This window comes from Mus pahari, chromosome 19 (assembly GCF_900095145.1).
Source record: "Mus pahari chromosome 19, PAHARI_EIJ_v1.1, whole genome shotgun sequence".
Taxonomy (NCBI): Eukaryota; Metazoa; Chordata; class Mammalia; order Rodentia; family Muridae; genus Mus; species Mus pahari.
This window is the reverse complement of record NC_034608.1, coordinates 31580167-31596957: the sequence shown is the minus strand read 5'-3', so window position 1 is coordinate 31596957 and position 16791 is coordinate 31580167. Positions and strand designations below refer to the sequence as shown.

Genomic DNA, 16791 nt, shown 5'->3' with positions numbered 1-16791 from the left:
CCACGGTACTCACCTGACCCCCAGCTGTGCCCGCAGTACTCACCCTGACCCCCAGCTGTGCCCACGGTACTCACCTGACCCCCAGCTGTGCCCACAGTACTCACCTTCACTGGAAATTTCAGCTGATTGTATAATTCAGACACTAGGAGATTATGACCAAGTGTCTTCCTCATTTTCATTATTCTGACTATAGCAGCGTCGATCTGGTACTGTCTATCCTGGAATACTCTCTCTGTGGTGCTGACCTGTTCTTCAACCTGAACAATGAGAAAGGAGAACGGAAGGAGGGCACAGATGCTCAGGATTGCTTTGATTTGACAGACTTGGTCTGATGCAGAGGAAGGCAGGCTTTGTTCTGCTTTGTTACATTTTAATTTGTTCCATGAAAGCTCTTAACTTTTCTAAGGTATACAACTCTAAAACTAACTTGGAAAAGTGATTGGAGAGCTCCCTCTGCCTCCTCAGGCCACTCTAGTGAGGACATTTTCCGTGCAGCAAACTGAAAGCCTCAGGACAAGCGACGCTATCACTGTCTGTCTGTGGGAGGGGTAGCCTGCGACATCCATCACTCAAGTAATTACTTGCTCTGTAAATTTGTTCTCCCATCTACAATTTGTCACACACACACACTAGAGGAAACATTTCTAGAAAGGCACTAGAGCCCAGGTGTGTGTCAGCTTCAGGTCAGAAGGGCTGACAGCTGTGCTCGCAAGCTTGTCTAGCTGTGGGACACTGAGAGCCTGCTCCCACTGCAGCTGCTGCTTCTGAGGTCTATACAGTCTGTAGTAGACCTCCTCCTCCTCCTCCCAAGGCACAGCAGAGGGCAGGCACTACTTCTGGAAATCCATGTGCTGCTTCTGTTCTGGCCTTTGATATAGGAAGGTATGAGTTCCAACAGGTTTCTTGACTTTTACTTCAACTGATCACATAAAATCAATTAAAGATACATAAAAGGACACAACTCCAAACTCTACACTTGTACCAGATTCAGACCTATGCTCTGACCTGTAATGGTTAGGACATTGCTAGAAAAGCTAGGGACTCTTGGCAAGACCACATGAATAAAACATAGCACTTACGGTCTCCTTCATCTGGATTTGATTGATCTTTATTCTGAACAACTTGTGTTTGAAGTCTGCATTGAAGATGAATTTATCTCCATCTTCCACCTCCTTTCCTTTGGGACTTTTAATTAGGACCCGTGCTTTACCACAGGCGAGAGACTGTAGTGTTCTTCGCAACTCACTGTCCTCTGAGGGAGGCAAAGGAGACAAATGTCATTACAGAGCACACATGAGGCTCAGCCAGGAGAGAAGCCATGGATGTGGATGGGACCAGGGTCCTGTGCGTGCCAGGCAAGCACTCTGCTGCCAAGCACACGTCCAGCCTATGCTCTGTCTGTTAAGTCAACACGGTAGTACTAAGTGCCAGTGTGGGGGTGCACACCTTAATCCTAGCAAGTTGGAGGCAAAAGAAGGTAGATCTCCGAGTTCCATGATAGCCAAGGTGACAAAGCTTCCAAACAAACAAACAAACAAACAAACGTACGTCATGTGGGGTCTTCCTACCTATGCCAGTGGCCATTTTTATTTCTTCAAAGCTGAATCCATCCCCCTCGTTGAACATGAGCAGCACCAGCGTCTGGAAGAGGGATACCTGGAACTCCTTCTTTCCCTTTAAGAGAATGAAGCCACACAGAAGCTGAGCTCAGACACTTTACAAGTCAAACAGGATGGTTTTACATGCATTATTTTTTAGGGGATTCAGAACTAATAGCCACCAAGTGAGAAGAAATTATGCTATTGACATAAAAGAAAGGAACGATTATTGGGTGTTACACGTAAATTCCTGTCTTGGAGCTGCACATAGTCACACAAGCCTGTAAGCCAGCAGCCAGCAGTGGGAGGCTGAGGCCGGGCTCCAGGCTGCTGAGGACCCACTGCTCCTTGCATGTTGACATCACTTCAGGCCTAGTTGCTTGCTTGTTGCTGTTACTGTTTTTAAGACAACGGCTTGCAGTAATATCCCAGGGTAGCCTTGAACTTTCTATCCTTCTGCCTGTCTGGAGTGCTGGGCTCACGAGCACGCACCATCCACATGGCTTTCTGAGGCTCTGGGTGGCAATGGAAACCCCAGAGGCTTAGGAGGAAACAGAGAGGGAGTTTGGGGGAGAGAATGGGAAAGGCAGGCCTGCAGTGCTCCCGGTACTTCATTCAAACAAAGAGCAAGTACACAGTGAGCTCTGTGTGGCCTCTGCTCAGCTGCTCTGTGGGGGCAGACTCTGCCAAGGATGCTCCATGGTCCTTTTTTTCTTATCTACAATGTCCCAGTGCAGTCAGTAACACAAGATCTAGCAGTTCTGTATGGAGAAGACAAAGGTAGGAAGGGGATGTGGGAGAGCAGCAGTGTCAGGAGCCTCTTGCTGGACCCCGGCCCTGTTCCCTGTATTTCCAGGGCAGGCTGTCTGCTGTCTGCGAGGTCAGCTCCTAACTACAGCCAGACACTCACAAGTGGCACAACTCAGCTTTGCTAATGCCTTGCAGAGAACGCTTCTGTGGTACCCGTGGAGTGATACAATGTATGGGTGGGAACTCTGGGTGTGCTCCTTGACATACATGATTTATGCCCACATTAGACTAAGATGTGAGCATGGGCCTTTCCCTACCCACTGCTTGGTGACATGCCTCTTTCACCTCCTTGTGCACCCGTGTATGCTCCTTATGGAATCGCTGCAACAGCCCTGTGGTGAGCTTTCTGATCTGGTAATCCGTGAAAATGTCTTAGGAAGGACTCCTGCCCACCTCTAATTGAAGTGACTTTAGAAGAGAGTATGTGGAAGTCTTAAAAGACTCTCCTTTTGATTTCTTGGCATATGACAAAACTTATCCCTTGGCTTGGTACTTTACACCAGAAGGAAGATAAAGCAGAAAGGAAGGAAGAGGGGAGCAGCTGGAGCAGAGGAGTCTGCTGCTCTTGGAGGGACTAACACCGGCATCATGTGGTTCACAACTGTCTTCAGTGAGTTTCAGGGTATTTGGCCTGTTTCTGTACTCCTAGGGGACACGTAAGCACACGCGGCACACACAGGCACACACACCCGAGGGGGGCTTCAGGCTCGCTTTCATAGTGGCCTTTCACACCTGCTACTCTCTTAGCGACTGCACGTGTGGTGTGTAACTGTGCTGCTGTGCATGCATGGAGGCCAGAGGAGGTGCTCAGTATCCTGCTCTGCTGCTTTCTGTCTTCTTCTCTTGGTTACTCACTGTTTTTCAGTGAGGTTGACGAAAGCCCTGTGATCCCCCCATAACTTTGCACCCAGACTGCTCAGGTTAGGTGTGAGCACAGTCGTGCCTGACCACTACCAAAGTTTTAAGTAATAGTATTTATTTGTTAGGTGTGCCTGTCGTATGCGCTTATGGGGGTCAGAGGACAACCATGTGGGTCCTGGGGAATCAAACTCTGGCTGCCAGCCACACCTGGCTTTCATACCTGGGTGCTGAGGAGGATCTGAACTCAGGCCTGCATGGCGGTGCAGCAAGGACACATTATCTACTGATTCATTCCCCAACCCTGGCAAACAATTTGCTACTGATTAATTTACTATTGATTTTTGTTAAGTAGAATATTAACCCTTTACTTGTTATTTTAATTGACCAAGAAAAGCTACTGCTGAATCATACTGAAAAAAATCTTGCCTTTCATTGCTATGGAAGTTCAATGACAATCTGAACATTCTCCTAACATCCTGCCAGAAAGGAAGAAACAGGAGCCCTGGACCAAGACCTGACCTCCTTAAAGTCCGCCTTCAGCACAGCGTGTCCCAGCGTCGTCTGCCACTGCAGCTTCCGGCCGCTGTGCTTACCCAGGTAGAACGTCTTGAATACTTCCTGAAGTCTGACCATCTGCCAAGCAACAGACACACAGAGACACTCAGTACACCCTGACAGTGACAGAGATCTTTGTTTGTTTGTTTCCTTGAGTAGTTTGGGCTACAATCTCTGAGACTGACAAAGGAACCCTCACTGCTCTAAGTAGTTCCCTTTCACATACTGCCAGGGACAGAAGGCTAGCCCGGACATGCACAGGTGCATGCAGAGCACCTACTGCCAGGGACAGAAGGCTAGCCNGGACATGCACAGGTGCATGCAGAGCACCTACTGCCAGGGACAGAAGGCTAGCCCGGACATGCACAGGTGCATGCAGAGCACCTACTGCCAATGGCTTACTTCAAAGGGCACCAAGGGAGTGAGCGTGGGTTAGCAGTTACCAGCATCTTGGCTGGCAATCTTTCCTGAACCCTTACTCTACTTGGTCCCCTTATCACAGGTAGCCTTTAGACTTTGGCCTTCCCAGACTTGAGAACTAAATTATCAGTCTCAGGAATTCTGTTGCAGCAACAGAAAATAAACTAAGATGGATGCTTTCAAGAAAGTCAGAGAGAGCTCACAGAGAAAGTACCTGCAGATCACACGCAGACTCTGGTAAGAGTCAAGAGTCTGGGACATGTGAAGACGCTTACAAGAACAAAAGACAACTCAGAAGAGGGCTTTGACAAGACAGCTTGGCCAACACACACACACACGAAGAGATGCCTAATAGGGCTAGGGCTGGAGAGATGGCTCAGTGGTTAAGAGCACTGACTGCTTTTCCAGAGGTCCTGAGTTCAATTCCCAGCACATACATGGTGGTTTACAACTATCTTTAGTGGTATCTGATTCCCTCTTGTGGTGTGTCTGAAAACAGAGCAGTAATATATATTAAATAAATAAATACTTTAAAAAAGACACTTAGCATCACCGCCAGGGAATACTGACTACACCAGGTGGGCACCGCCTCTCGCCTATTGCAGGCCGCTAAGAAAGGAGCATGAGAGCCGAGGAGCCGATCGATCCTCACTGCTCAGCAACTAAGGCCGGGGGGATCTGTTTCAGCCATCTGTCCAGAAGTGACCACGGCGTCCATACCCATCTTCATAGACACATCGTGACAGTCCAATGCAGAAAGACCCCGAAGGCCCACCATTCAGTGAATGGCTGAGCCAAGTGTCTGTTCACAGAGTTAAAGAGGAACAAGGCAGCAACACACACGGCAGCGTGAGGAACTCATCAATGGGCACATCACGTGAGAGCCCCGAACACAGACATTAGGGGCAAGTCAAACAGAAAGCAGACAGTGGCTGCTGCCCATGGGGAGGAGGCAGGGTTAGGCCACCTGAGGGGACAGGGCTTCTATCTCTAAGATGGAAAATTATATGTAAAGGTGTATTTTGTTGAAAAAAAAAATACAGAATTAGGTAAGGCTCTAAGACCTTCTGCTACAAAACAAAAACGTCCTCACACAATGAGGATATGGAAAAGCCCTAGGGAGCCTGCCGCAAGCTCTAGATGGCGTGGGCATCAAATATGTCACTAAGAACCAACGAGTTCAGTGACAGACCTATAGACAGGTATACCAAGTGGAGAAGAGAGCTCTTCCCTAGAGCAGACTGTTAGCTTCTAAACAGATGGAACTGGACAGCCAACCCCATTCATCCCAGTAATGCCGGTTCAGACAGGGATCATCGCAGGCGACAGATGAGCACAGTCCTCAACAGCTCTGTGGAACACAGACCCAGAGGCTGAGATGAGGCCCTGCCTGTGTGCCCTGGGCAGTGGGTACTACAGCCGCGGGTCAGTGGTCACTGCTGCGACAAATACCTGAGAACAACGACTGGAAAGGAGGTGTGCACTCTGGGTCGGTGACCAATACCTGAGAACAACGACTGGAAAGGAGGTGTGCACTCTGGGTCGGCTTCAGTTCAGGGTTGGGTGCTAGCACCACTTTTAGGCCCATGACAAGGTGGAAGGGCCCTGGAGGGAGGGTGTGGCAGAGTAAGGCTATGTTGCTTCCCCCCAGTGGCCAGGAAACAGAAGAAGTGAAGCAAAGGGAGCAGAGCCAGGGTACACGGGCCACCGCCAACTCCATGGACTCCTGCAGTTCCACAACCATCTTCCAGTCATCACCATCTGAATCCATCAACCAATTCAGGGAGAGCAGCATCTCCTGATACACTCCTCACAGACACATGCTGAGGCACCTCGCTAACCTATGCCGGTCCTCAGTCCAGTCGTGCTGACAACTCAGATCGACCACGCAGCCATGGAGATATGCTGCGGTCAGCTGGCAGAGCCTGGCTGAAGGACTTGTATCAGTGAGCAGTTCCCGACCCGAGGACTGGGAGATAATCCTGGGCGGCCTGCACTGAGGGCAAGGGCAGCAGAGTGCACGGAGCAGGAAGGAGACGCCATCTCCACAGCCAGGGCCCAACACCGGCGTCCTAGGAATTACCCTGCACACTTTGGATACGTCTGGACATTATAGAACAAATGAAAACAGCACAGCGTCCTGAGAGGTTCCCTGGGTAGGGGAGAGGATTCTCAGAGGACAGGACCGAGCTTAGCTACCAGGGCAGAGGCAACATGGCACAAACCTACCTCAAACAAAATAAACCTGCAGCCACTGGCAAACGGTGGTGCAGGCAGCACCCAGGGAGTGGGAGGAACCAGTCTAGCTAGGCTCAGTGAGTGCAAGATGGAAGCGTAGGGCACCATGCCCAGCCAAGGGAAAAGCAGACATGCAAGCTGCTTGCTGAGCTGCAGGCCGGTCTGTGTTGTGAGGAAGGCTTAGGACAGAGATGGAGACAAACAGAAAGCTACAGGGACCAGTGAGGGCCAAACGAGGTAACTGAGCAACCAGGGTTAGAACTGAAGAGTCTCAGCAGGGAGCGGTGAGCAGGGCCCACAGGCCTGCACGGCCCAGCCCCACTCCTGCTGCCCTGGCCCTGCGGTTCCCGAGCCTCTCCTCTGCGCCGGCCCTCCCCACTGTGATGAGGTCAGAGTCGCTGACCAGGAGGCATATCCTGCTCCCCCTCCCTTGGCATCACTGATGGTTTAGGCATTTGGATTTTAGCCTCACTGGGCCCACGGCTCCATGTCCCGCTTCAGGTTCTCCATATACTTCAAATCACAGGCAACCCATAAGACCTTAAGTACACCATGACCGAGACTCACCACCACCGTACGCTAGAAAGCAGGATCGGCCAGGTGAGCTGCCACTTACACGGTGCTGCTGCTGGAGAGCAGGAGCACAGGGCTGAGCACTCACCTCTGGAGGGAGGTGCACTTCCATGGGTGTGTATGTGGGCCAGTAGCCCATGGTGAGTATGTTCACCGTGAGGTCAATGGGGCCTGGTGCACTCTGGTTCTGCATATGCTAAAAACAAAGAGAGCCAAGACAAGTAAGAAAACAGATCCGCAGCGCACTGAAGGAGAAATGGTACATGCGTGTAATTGTGTGTCACACACACATACATATATATTTTTTGAGACAAGGTCTCTCTGTGTATCTCTGGCTGTCCTGGAACTTGCTATGTAGAAAACAGGCTGGTTTTAAACTAAGAGATCCATCTGTCTGTCTCTGCTTCCCAAGCACTGAGATTAAACTTGTGCCCCCTCATGCCCAGCCTGGAAATCGTTTAAGTTTTACAACACAGAGTCGCAGGCCCCAGTGTGGTCTGTAACGGCTCTCAGACCCACTGAGCTCACCTGCTTGAAGTGAACCATGATGTCTTTGGAGAGCTCCATGTCCTTGAACATGCCCTCCAGCTTGCTGGTAAATGCAGCTCCACACTCTGCGTATGGAAGGAAGGGTGAGATGGAGCTGGCACAGCGCCCGTCCGCCCGCCCAGGACCCTGGGGACCTGCCCACCCTGAGCTCACCGTGCTTGAGCTTGGACAGCATGGACTTCTCCGCATCCACCGACGCGCTCTTCCCCACCAACAGCCTTTTTGCTAAGTCTTTCTTATAAAATGCTTCAAAGACATCTTTACCTGTGCAAACAGGAAAACCAAGACCTGAGAGAGATTCCTGGTTTACCTGTTACACTCCATGGACAACAATCTCCTCGGTACTACTTCCGGGTTCAGGGGCTCGGTACTACTTCCGGGTTCAGGGGCCATTTTTCCCTCCGAATGCAGGTCTGCACGTTCGTCTGGCCGCACAGCACCTCCTTCCTCACCATGGATGAAACGGAATAGAATCATGATCTTGTCCAGGATCCTCTCCAGCTCCTCGTCCGTTGCTTCTTTGTTGCCTGCCCGTAACTTTGAGTCCACGTGCTTGGCTGGAAGAGCAAGAGTTCCAATCAGAAAAGGGCTGTGGGCTCAGAGCAGAGGAGACAACTGGACACACAGGCCTTGAGCACCGTCCTCATCACAGCAACAAAGAGAAACACACAAGGACCCCTCCCACCAGCTCCTTTTAGTGCTCCAGGAAGCAAACACCCTCTTAAAGACAAGTTGTCTCAAGGTAATGAGAATGTATCTTTCCAGAACTTTAACAAATTCACAGATTACAATAATTCTTCTTATAAAATAGTCTCAGATTGAGTTTTTATTTTTTTATATTTAAAGATGAATTTTATTCATGTGTATGGGTTAATTTCTCTGCCAGTACCAGCAGGAGCCAGGGAAGGACGGGCACTGGACCCTCTGACGCTGGAGGCTGAGCTCTGCAAGAGCAGTAGCTGCTCCTAACCCATCTCTGCAGCCATCTCTTACGTATGGGGTGTTCCGTGTCACCATGCATGTGTCTGTGTACCATGAATGTGCTTTGGTGCCTTTAGAGGCCAGAAACCAGGTCTATGGGAATCCAGAGTAGCAGTGAGGTAAACTGAGGCAGCTGCCTCCCCCCCCCCCCCCCCCATCTGAGTGTGTGAAAAAGCAGGGTTTGTTTCTTTTCTAACCCTAGATTTCATACATGGGTTTTAGGACACAGGCACCAGAATGGTCCCTTTTAAAATCTGCTGTAAGAAATGTAGTTGACTTTCTCAGGGACTTTCCTTGAGGTCTCAGATATCAAGGGTGAGGCAAGCACTCGGGGCTTCTGAGGAGACAGTCACCCTTGATAGTGGTGTGTGTCACGGATGAGAGAGCAAGAGCATCGAGAGCAGAGCCCATGATGCCCTGAGGTCCATGCTCCTGGGGCTGTTAGCCTCTATGGAGGCACACAAGTCTGGTTAAACTGCAATGGCTTTCTCTGGCTCTTTATTAGTTCTCTTCCTTTCTTTTTTTTAAAAAAGTGATCTATCTACCTATCTATATGTATATATATCGTATGCTGTGCACGTAAGTATATGGTTGTGTTTTATACTTGCTTGTGTGGTTGTAGGGGCCAGAGGTCTTGAAGCATTTTCTCAACCACTTCTCTACCTTATTTTCTGAGACATGGTCTGCCACTGAACCTGAAGTTCACTGATTGGGGTAGGTCAGCTGCAGTGAGCTTCTGAGATCTGTCCGTCTGTCCTCCCCCAGCACTAGGGTCACATGTCACTTTCTGCCCTTCTAGGAATGCAGTGATACTTTTCCTAACTGGGGGAAGGGGGTGGGTGGGTGCATTTCAAGTATGAGGAGAAGTGGATGCAGCAGCAGCTGGAGCAGAGGCCTTCCTGAAGACACCTGCTTGGGGGTCTGCTCAGGACACGAGCGACACTGACCTTTAAAGGCAGTTAGCTCTAGAGCCCTTCGACAACCTGGCTTACCAAGTAAAGACGTGTGCCCACACCTGGCATTCTTCTATTTATGAAGCACCTAAGAGGGCAGCATGGTGGCTCAGTGGGTAAAGGTGCCTGCTGCCAAGCTGAGTTCAGACCATATGACTTCACGGGGCACGGGCTCCTGCAAGCCCTCCGAGTCCCACTTGAGCAGGAACACACATGGGTAGTGTCAGTGCATTTGCCTAAATGTAAAACAGGAGAGGTGGCTGGGGCTGTTTTGATACCAATGAGCTCTGCAGGCTTGTTTGGTCTCTTGTTGATGAACGTCTCGAAGGATTCCTTCATCAAGTTGATGAAGCGCTCGTTCCTCTGGAAGCACACCTCCACCACATGGTCCACTTTGTCCTTAAAGTCCAGCAGGTCTTGGACCATGTCTTTGTCTTTCTCAGGATTGATGACAATGGTTGTCCCAAAGGTCTACAGAAACAAGAGACAACTAAGTCAGCACCAGGCTTAAGAAGCAAAGTGTGTCTTTTGCTGTCTCACAACATGGTGTCGCCCGTTTTTTTCCACTCTCTGCATGTGGACATGGCTACGGATATCTCTAGTATCTCCTTAAGCAGGTGGTGCCTGGCATTCAGAGGTCCTGGATCAGCCCAGGCAACTGTCCTCAAAGATGCTGAATGGTGCTGCTATACTGGCAAGTGAGGGCACAATGCCCAGATCACACAGGTAGGAACTGAGGCAATAAATCTTAAATTGGGCTTAGGAACACAGCAGGAGGCAGACTGGACTGCTAGACCAAAGTATGTACTAGTTCATAGATAGCAGATGAGCCAGTGAATGTGTGACTGAGTGAGCATGTGCGAGAATGAAAGGAAGCAGTGGCCACCTGCATGGCCGCCATTACTGCGGTGCAGGGAAGGCCGGCGTGTACCTTGATGTACTCGCTCCAGTGCTGCAGCAGCGCATGCTGCCCTCCTTTCACCCGGCTGAAGAGCTGGTACATCTGGGTCAGGTCGGGTACCCTGTTCTCATCCAGCAGGTGCTCCAGCCCTAGTGGGATGCACAAGACAAGTCACAGCAGGGGGCAGCCCTCACAAGTGACACCAGGACAGTCTCACCACACAGTAAGGACGTGGCTTGTAGACTTGGAGCATATACTCGCTACACATTTGTTTGATGGAACACTCACGGTGGCTCCTCTAGGCGAGCCCCGCCCTCCTGAGTGCACTGTTTACTTCTCATTTCACTAGAGCCGTGATTTCACAAAAGTAATGTGCCAAAAATATTTGACAAGTGTTTTACTATGAGAAATTCATGGTGTAAATTATCTGAGGTTTTGTCTATCAGTCAGAAAAACATTCCTTAAAAGACTATTCCAGAGGCTGGAGAGAGAGTTCAGCAGTTAAAAGCACTTGCTGTTCTTGTGGACCTAGGTCTGGCTTCCAGCACCCACATGGTGACTTACACATATCTCTAACTCCAGTTCTAGGAGATATGACACTCTTCTGACTACTGCAGGCACTGCACACATGTGCTACACACACATATATGCACGCTAAACACTCAGGTGCATAAATCTAAACTGAAATTGAGTCAACTTTAGGTTTTTAGTTGATTAATTTGATTCACATAATAAATTATAAGACAAATAAGCGGGCTGGTGAGATGGCTCAGCGGGTAACAGCACCCGACTGCTCTTCCGAAGGTCTGGAGTTCGAATCCCAGCAACCACATGGTGGCTCATAACCATCCGTAACAAGATCTGACTCCCTCTTCTGGAGTGTCTGAAGACAGCTACAGGGTACTTACATATAATAAATAAATAAAATTAAAAAAAAAAAGACAAATAAGCATTTATCCGATATTTCATGTATTCAATATGGCACTTTAGAATTTTTAGTCAGTTATTTAAGTTTTATGATTTTATTTCATGTTACCTAAGCATTTTGCCTGTATGTAAGTACATGCAAATGTTTGTGCAGTTCCTACAGAGGCCAGAAGAGGGCATCAGAGAGTCTGGTTGTAGACCTAGGCGCTCACCCCAGTCTTCTCCCCATTGGCAGTGTCTGCACACACAGGTGCTAAGCTAGAGGTCTACATGCTTGGCATGTCCAAATTACTTCGGAGCCAAACATGCAAATAAGCTTTAACTTTTGTAAATTTTATCTCCCAGAAGTCCTAAATAATGTCCTAAAATTTTGAAGGGCCTTTTACTTTTTGGAACTTTTCTAATATAACTGTATGCATGTGCTCATGTGTTTGCGCACACATCTGTAGGTGTGTGCATAACTGTGTATGCATGTGCTCGTGTGTTTGAGCACACATCTGTAGGTGTGTGCATAACTGTGTATGCATGTGCTCGTGTGTTTGAGCACACATCTGTAGGTGTGTGCATAACTGTGTATGCATGTTCACCGGGATCCAGAGACTGAGTTGATGTCTCCCTCAGTCATCCTCCAGCTGTGCTGTGCTTGCTTTTTAAATGTCAGACAGAATCTCCCCTGACTCTGGACGTTACAGACTCAGCAGACTGGCTGGCAGTAGAGCTCCTCTTGTCTCTGCCATCCCAGTGCTGTGGTTACAGGTGGCTTCTTAATGTGGACTCTGAGAATCCAAATTTAGGTCCTAATACATGTGTGGCCAGCATGTGCTCCTAAGACTCCTCCAGAGCCCCGTAATAACGTTTAGAATAAAATTTTACAAACACAGTTTACTACTTTCTCACAAGAATTTAGTGAAGTATACAGTGTGACAATGTGTGAGTGAGTGTATGTGTGTGTGTGCTCAAATGAGACTGAATGCCTTCAGAAGGCAGACAGGAGTCCTGAATGCTGTAGAGCCTGCTACAGGTGGGGGTGAGTTGTCGACCATGTGTGAGCTCAGTGAGCTCTGGTCCTGTCACTGTGTGCACCACCGCTCCAGCCAACTCTTTAGTCTTATAATTATTCATTCTTATTTATTTAATTTATTTATTTATTATATGTAAGTACACTGTAGCTGTCTTCAGACACTCCAGAAGGGGGAGTCAGATCTTTTTAAGGATGGTTGTGAGCCACCATGTGGTTGCTGGGATTTGAACTCTGCACCTTTGGAAGAGCAGTCAGGTGCTCTTACCCGCTGAGCCATCTCACCAGCCCTCATTCTAATTTTTAAAAATTCTTTTCTGTGTCATTTTGAACTCCCAGATGTTAAGAACACAAAATGAATTTCAGTCCATTGTGCTGTATTGCTGTGGGGTTATGCCCTGTCGTCGTAGTCGTCGTCGTCTTCTTTGTCTTCTTCTTCTTCTTAAGATTTATTTATTTTATGTATGTGAGTACACTGTAGCTGTACATATGGTTGTGAGTCTTCATGTGGTTGTTGAGAATTGAATTTTTAGGATCTCTGCTTGCTTTGGTCAACCTCTCTGCTTGCTCTGGTCAGCCCCACTTGCTCCAGCCCAAAGATTTATTGTTATAAATATTATTATTATTATTATTATTATTATATTACAAGTACACTGTAGTTGTCTTCAGGTGTACCAGAAGAGAGTGTCAGATCTCTTTATGGGTAGTTGTGAGCCACCGTGTGGTTGTTGGAATTTGAACTCAGGACCATTTCGCCAGTCCACGCCCTGTCTTCTTAGCAAGAGCTTGCTGATGGTTCTAAAGCCACTTGGGTGACCCCAGAGATCCTAGAAACAATATCCCTAGGATGTTGAGGCTTCCTTCTGTACTTCCTGTCCTACATCTGCAATTCCGCATTCTCCAAACAGCTCTTCAGTTTCCTTAGTGGGGACAGTTACCTACAAGTCACGCTGCGCACATCACAGGTATCATTCTAGCACACTGGGCATTGTCTCCAGATTTTGAGTGGACAAAACTATTAAATGCATTTTTAAAAAATCTTTTTTTAAAAAAGATTTATTTGTTTATTTTATGTATATGAGAACACTGTAGGTGTCTTCAGACACCCCAGAAGAGGGCATCAGATCCCATTACAGATGGTTGTGAGCCACCATGTGGTTGCTGGGAATTGAACTCAGGACCTCTGGAAGAGCAGTCAGTGCTCTTAACCACTGCGCCATCTCTCCAGGCCACTTTTAAATCTTTTTAAAGGCAAGTTTTCACATTGTATTCTTGGCTAACCTGAAACTCACTACATAGAACAGGCTGGCCTCCATTTCACTGAGATCTGTCTGATTCTGCCTCCTGCGTGCTGGGATGCACTATTATGCTTGGCTAATATTATTTCTAAAACAATTTTAGGAATTCTTTCCTTTTCCCTTCTGTTGTTTGGTCTCAGGCCTCACGCCAACTCAATTCATACTCTACATTTCACGGTGTTACATACACCCATGCTAAGTGAGCGTCAGATCACTGTGACAATCACTGAGATTGTTTGTATTTCCTGTTATCCTTAGGATATGTTCCACTAAGGATATACTCCTTAAAGAAAAATTGTTAAAAATTCTATGTGTATAAATGCATGCATGGAAGTCAAAAGACAAACTGTAGGAGATGGCTCTCTCCTTTCACAAGTAGGTCCGGGGATCCGAACTTGGTTCTACCAAGCTTGGTAGCAAGCATCTTCATCAACCCAGCTACTTTGCTGGACAACTGTCTGTTATTTTTGTTTTTTAAAAGATAATGTTTCTTTATGTAGTCCTCACTGTCCTAGAACTTGCTATGCAAATCGGGCTGGCCTCAGAGTCACAGAGATCCACCTGTCTCTGACCAGTGCTGGGATTAAAAACTGCCCTATCACTCCTGTCCTCTAATTCTGATGGTGTAAAAGCACCCAACACAAGTTCTGAATGCACCTGCTCTTAGGTACATCAACAGAGCACTGAGTGTGAATGTGCACTTGGGTAGGTTTGTGTGTGGTTTACTGGGAAACCCATCCATGCAGACTGGAGGCACAAACTACAGTGCTTAGGCAGCACAGCTATGTGGCCTTGGTCTTTCTGCATGCAAAGTAGAATGGAAGCCTCACAGGACTGCTGTCGTTGAGGGCAGACCATGGCGGCAGGCCTGGCACTCTTTCTCCCGTCCGGGTTTACTTGGCTACTACATGGAGGTCCTGCTTCCACGTGTCTCACACACACCAGCACTAGCACCTGACAAAGCAGAATCAACCAGCCACTGGCAGGGGTGGCACTGCCTTAGAACTGAACCTTCAGACACTCAGAGCACAAGGGAGGAGGAGCCACAGTTCCCATCACAGCCACAGTTCCCACCACAGCCACAGTTCCCACCACAGCCACAGTTCCCACCACAGCCACAGTTCCCATCACAGCCACAGTTCCCACCACAGCCACAGTTCCCACCACAGCCACAGGCCCCATCACAGCCACAGGTCCCACCACAGCCACAGTTCCCACCACAGCCACAGTTCCCATCACAGCCACAGTTCCCACCACAGCCACAGTTCCCACCACAGCCACAGTTCCCACCACAGCCACAGTTCCCACCACAGCCACAGTTTCCATCATAGCCACACGAACTTAAACAGTGAACGGTGACAAGAACAATTAAGTTTTAACAAGTTACACTGGTATCTGAGTGTTACAAAAGAGTGGCTGTGTTCATTATAATTTCTGGAGGTGTACAATCGCTGTGAAAACACAACAAAAGCCACTAAACCAATGGACTGAGCTGAACATGTCTATACTAAAGCCAACAAGTGCAGAGCATAGCAAGTGGGTGGGTGGGCTATGGAAAGACAATGCTTTATGGCTTTGATGTTATGTGCAAAGTGGTGTAATGCCCTCTAAAGACAAACTTGAGTCCCTCCCACAGTTCTTCTCAAGATACCAGAGCTATCTACTGATCTAAGTCCTAGCTCTCTCCAGTTAAGTCACCCTCTGGGAGGGGCCTAGGCTTCTACGTATGCTCATGGTAACCTAGTGTACAGTTTATGAAGAAGTAGAACAGAGGAGACTGAAGGTGGCAAATGAGGAAAAGGCATGAGGCACTGGTCTGATGGCTGAACTATAATCAGCACACACTGTATGCATGCACTGACATGCTGCACATAAGTATTCTATATGATGGTACTCCACGAGGAACAATTATTTCACAAAAGAAAAACCTTCCAAGGTGGTTTAGCCAAGCAGGGCTGAAAATCACCAGCCTACAGTTTGTTTTCTCCAAGATAATGTTTCTCTGTATAATAGTTCTGGTATTCTGAAACTCACTCTGTAGACCAGGCTGGTCTCAAACTCAAGAGATCCATCTGCCTCTGCCTCCCAAGTGTTAGGACTGAAGGTGTGTGCCACCAGTGCCCAGCCAGCACAGTTCTTTAATGTTTAGCTAAAAAATACAAAATTCAAGTTACAAGGCAAGTGTGGTGGTGCACACCTTTGATCCTAGTCGTATCATTTAACTATGAATTCCTTTGAGGGCTAACACACTTACTAAACAAGTGTCACAATAGTTTGTCCTATACAATTAACCATTTGTGAAGTTATATACAATGTTCCCAGAGTTTCACAAGTTAAAGGTTAGAACCCAGTGTAAAATCACCCATGATTGGAAAAACCTACCTTTCTGCAGAATTGCTGTCAAATGTTCTCCTAACAGCTGTTTCTCCACACAGGCAATCAACGGTTTTCTGTAAAAGCAAACCAGAAGGTGTCAGTAGCAGAGGCTGGTTAGCAGCTGAGGTGAGAAGGTAACAGCAGGCATCTTACAGCCACTTGGACCGAGGGCTAAAACCTAAGATTTCCATTAAACTGATTATTAATTATGGCTTTTGCTGATGATTCTAAACCAGATTTCAATTCAATTTACTCTTTTCATTAGACAAGATCTTAATACATAGGCCAAGCTGGTCTGTCTCCACCCTAGTGCTGGGATTAGAACATCCGCCTGGCTCTTGCAGCAGCATTTCTAAACACAAGCTGCTGAATAACACAGCAGGCCCCCAGGAAATGGTCAGCAGCGAGCACCCAAGGGGCCTGCCTGCCTGGCTGGCGTAGGTGCGTGGGTACAGCAGTGAGCACCTGAGGTCCCTGCCTGTCTGGTTGGTGTAGGTACATGGGTACAGCACCCTGGGTTCTGACTTTTTCCTCTGCCCGTCACAGTTTGGCCCCTGATGTCACTTGCTAAAGCCTCCTGAACCATACACATAAACTCTAGAGCAGTCTGGGGTGCTGTGGTGGTAGCACAGGGATGTGGCCCAGCAGTGCAGCCTCCAGTCCCATCAGTGCACATGCCTACCCAGGGACGCGGCCCAGCAGTGCAGCCTCCAGTCCCATCAGTGCACATGCC

General features: G+C 48.2%; 1 protein-coding gene across 1 annotated transcript in view; it reads right to left on the bottom strand.

The window, feature by feature from the left end:
- Cul4a (cullin 4A) overlaps positions 1-16791 on the bottom strand; it is a 43435-nt gene that overhangs the window by 4713 nt on the left and 21931 nt on the right. The window contains exons 9-19 of the mRNA XM_021218769.2: positions 16065-16132; positions 10470-10588; positions 9817-10009; positions 8057-8161; positions 7758-7868; positions 7584-7669; positions 7144-7251; positions 3789-3902; positions 1569-1674; positions 1080-1252; positions 105-257 (exon numbers count right to left, since the gene is read on the bottom strand). Coding sequence (XP_021074428.1) covers positions 105-257; positions 1080-1252; positions 1569-1674; positions 3789-3902; positions 7144-7251; positions 7584-7669; positions 7758-7868; positions 8057-8161; positions 9817-10009; positions 10470-10588; positions 16065-16132 — 1336 coding nt within the window. The remainder of the gene's footprint in view (positions 1-104; positions 258-1079; positions 1253-1568; positions 1675-3788; positions 3903-7143; positions 7252-7583; positions 7670-7757; positions 7869-8056; positions 8162-9816; positions 10010-10469; positions 10589-16064; positions 16133-16791) is intronic.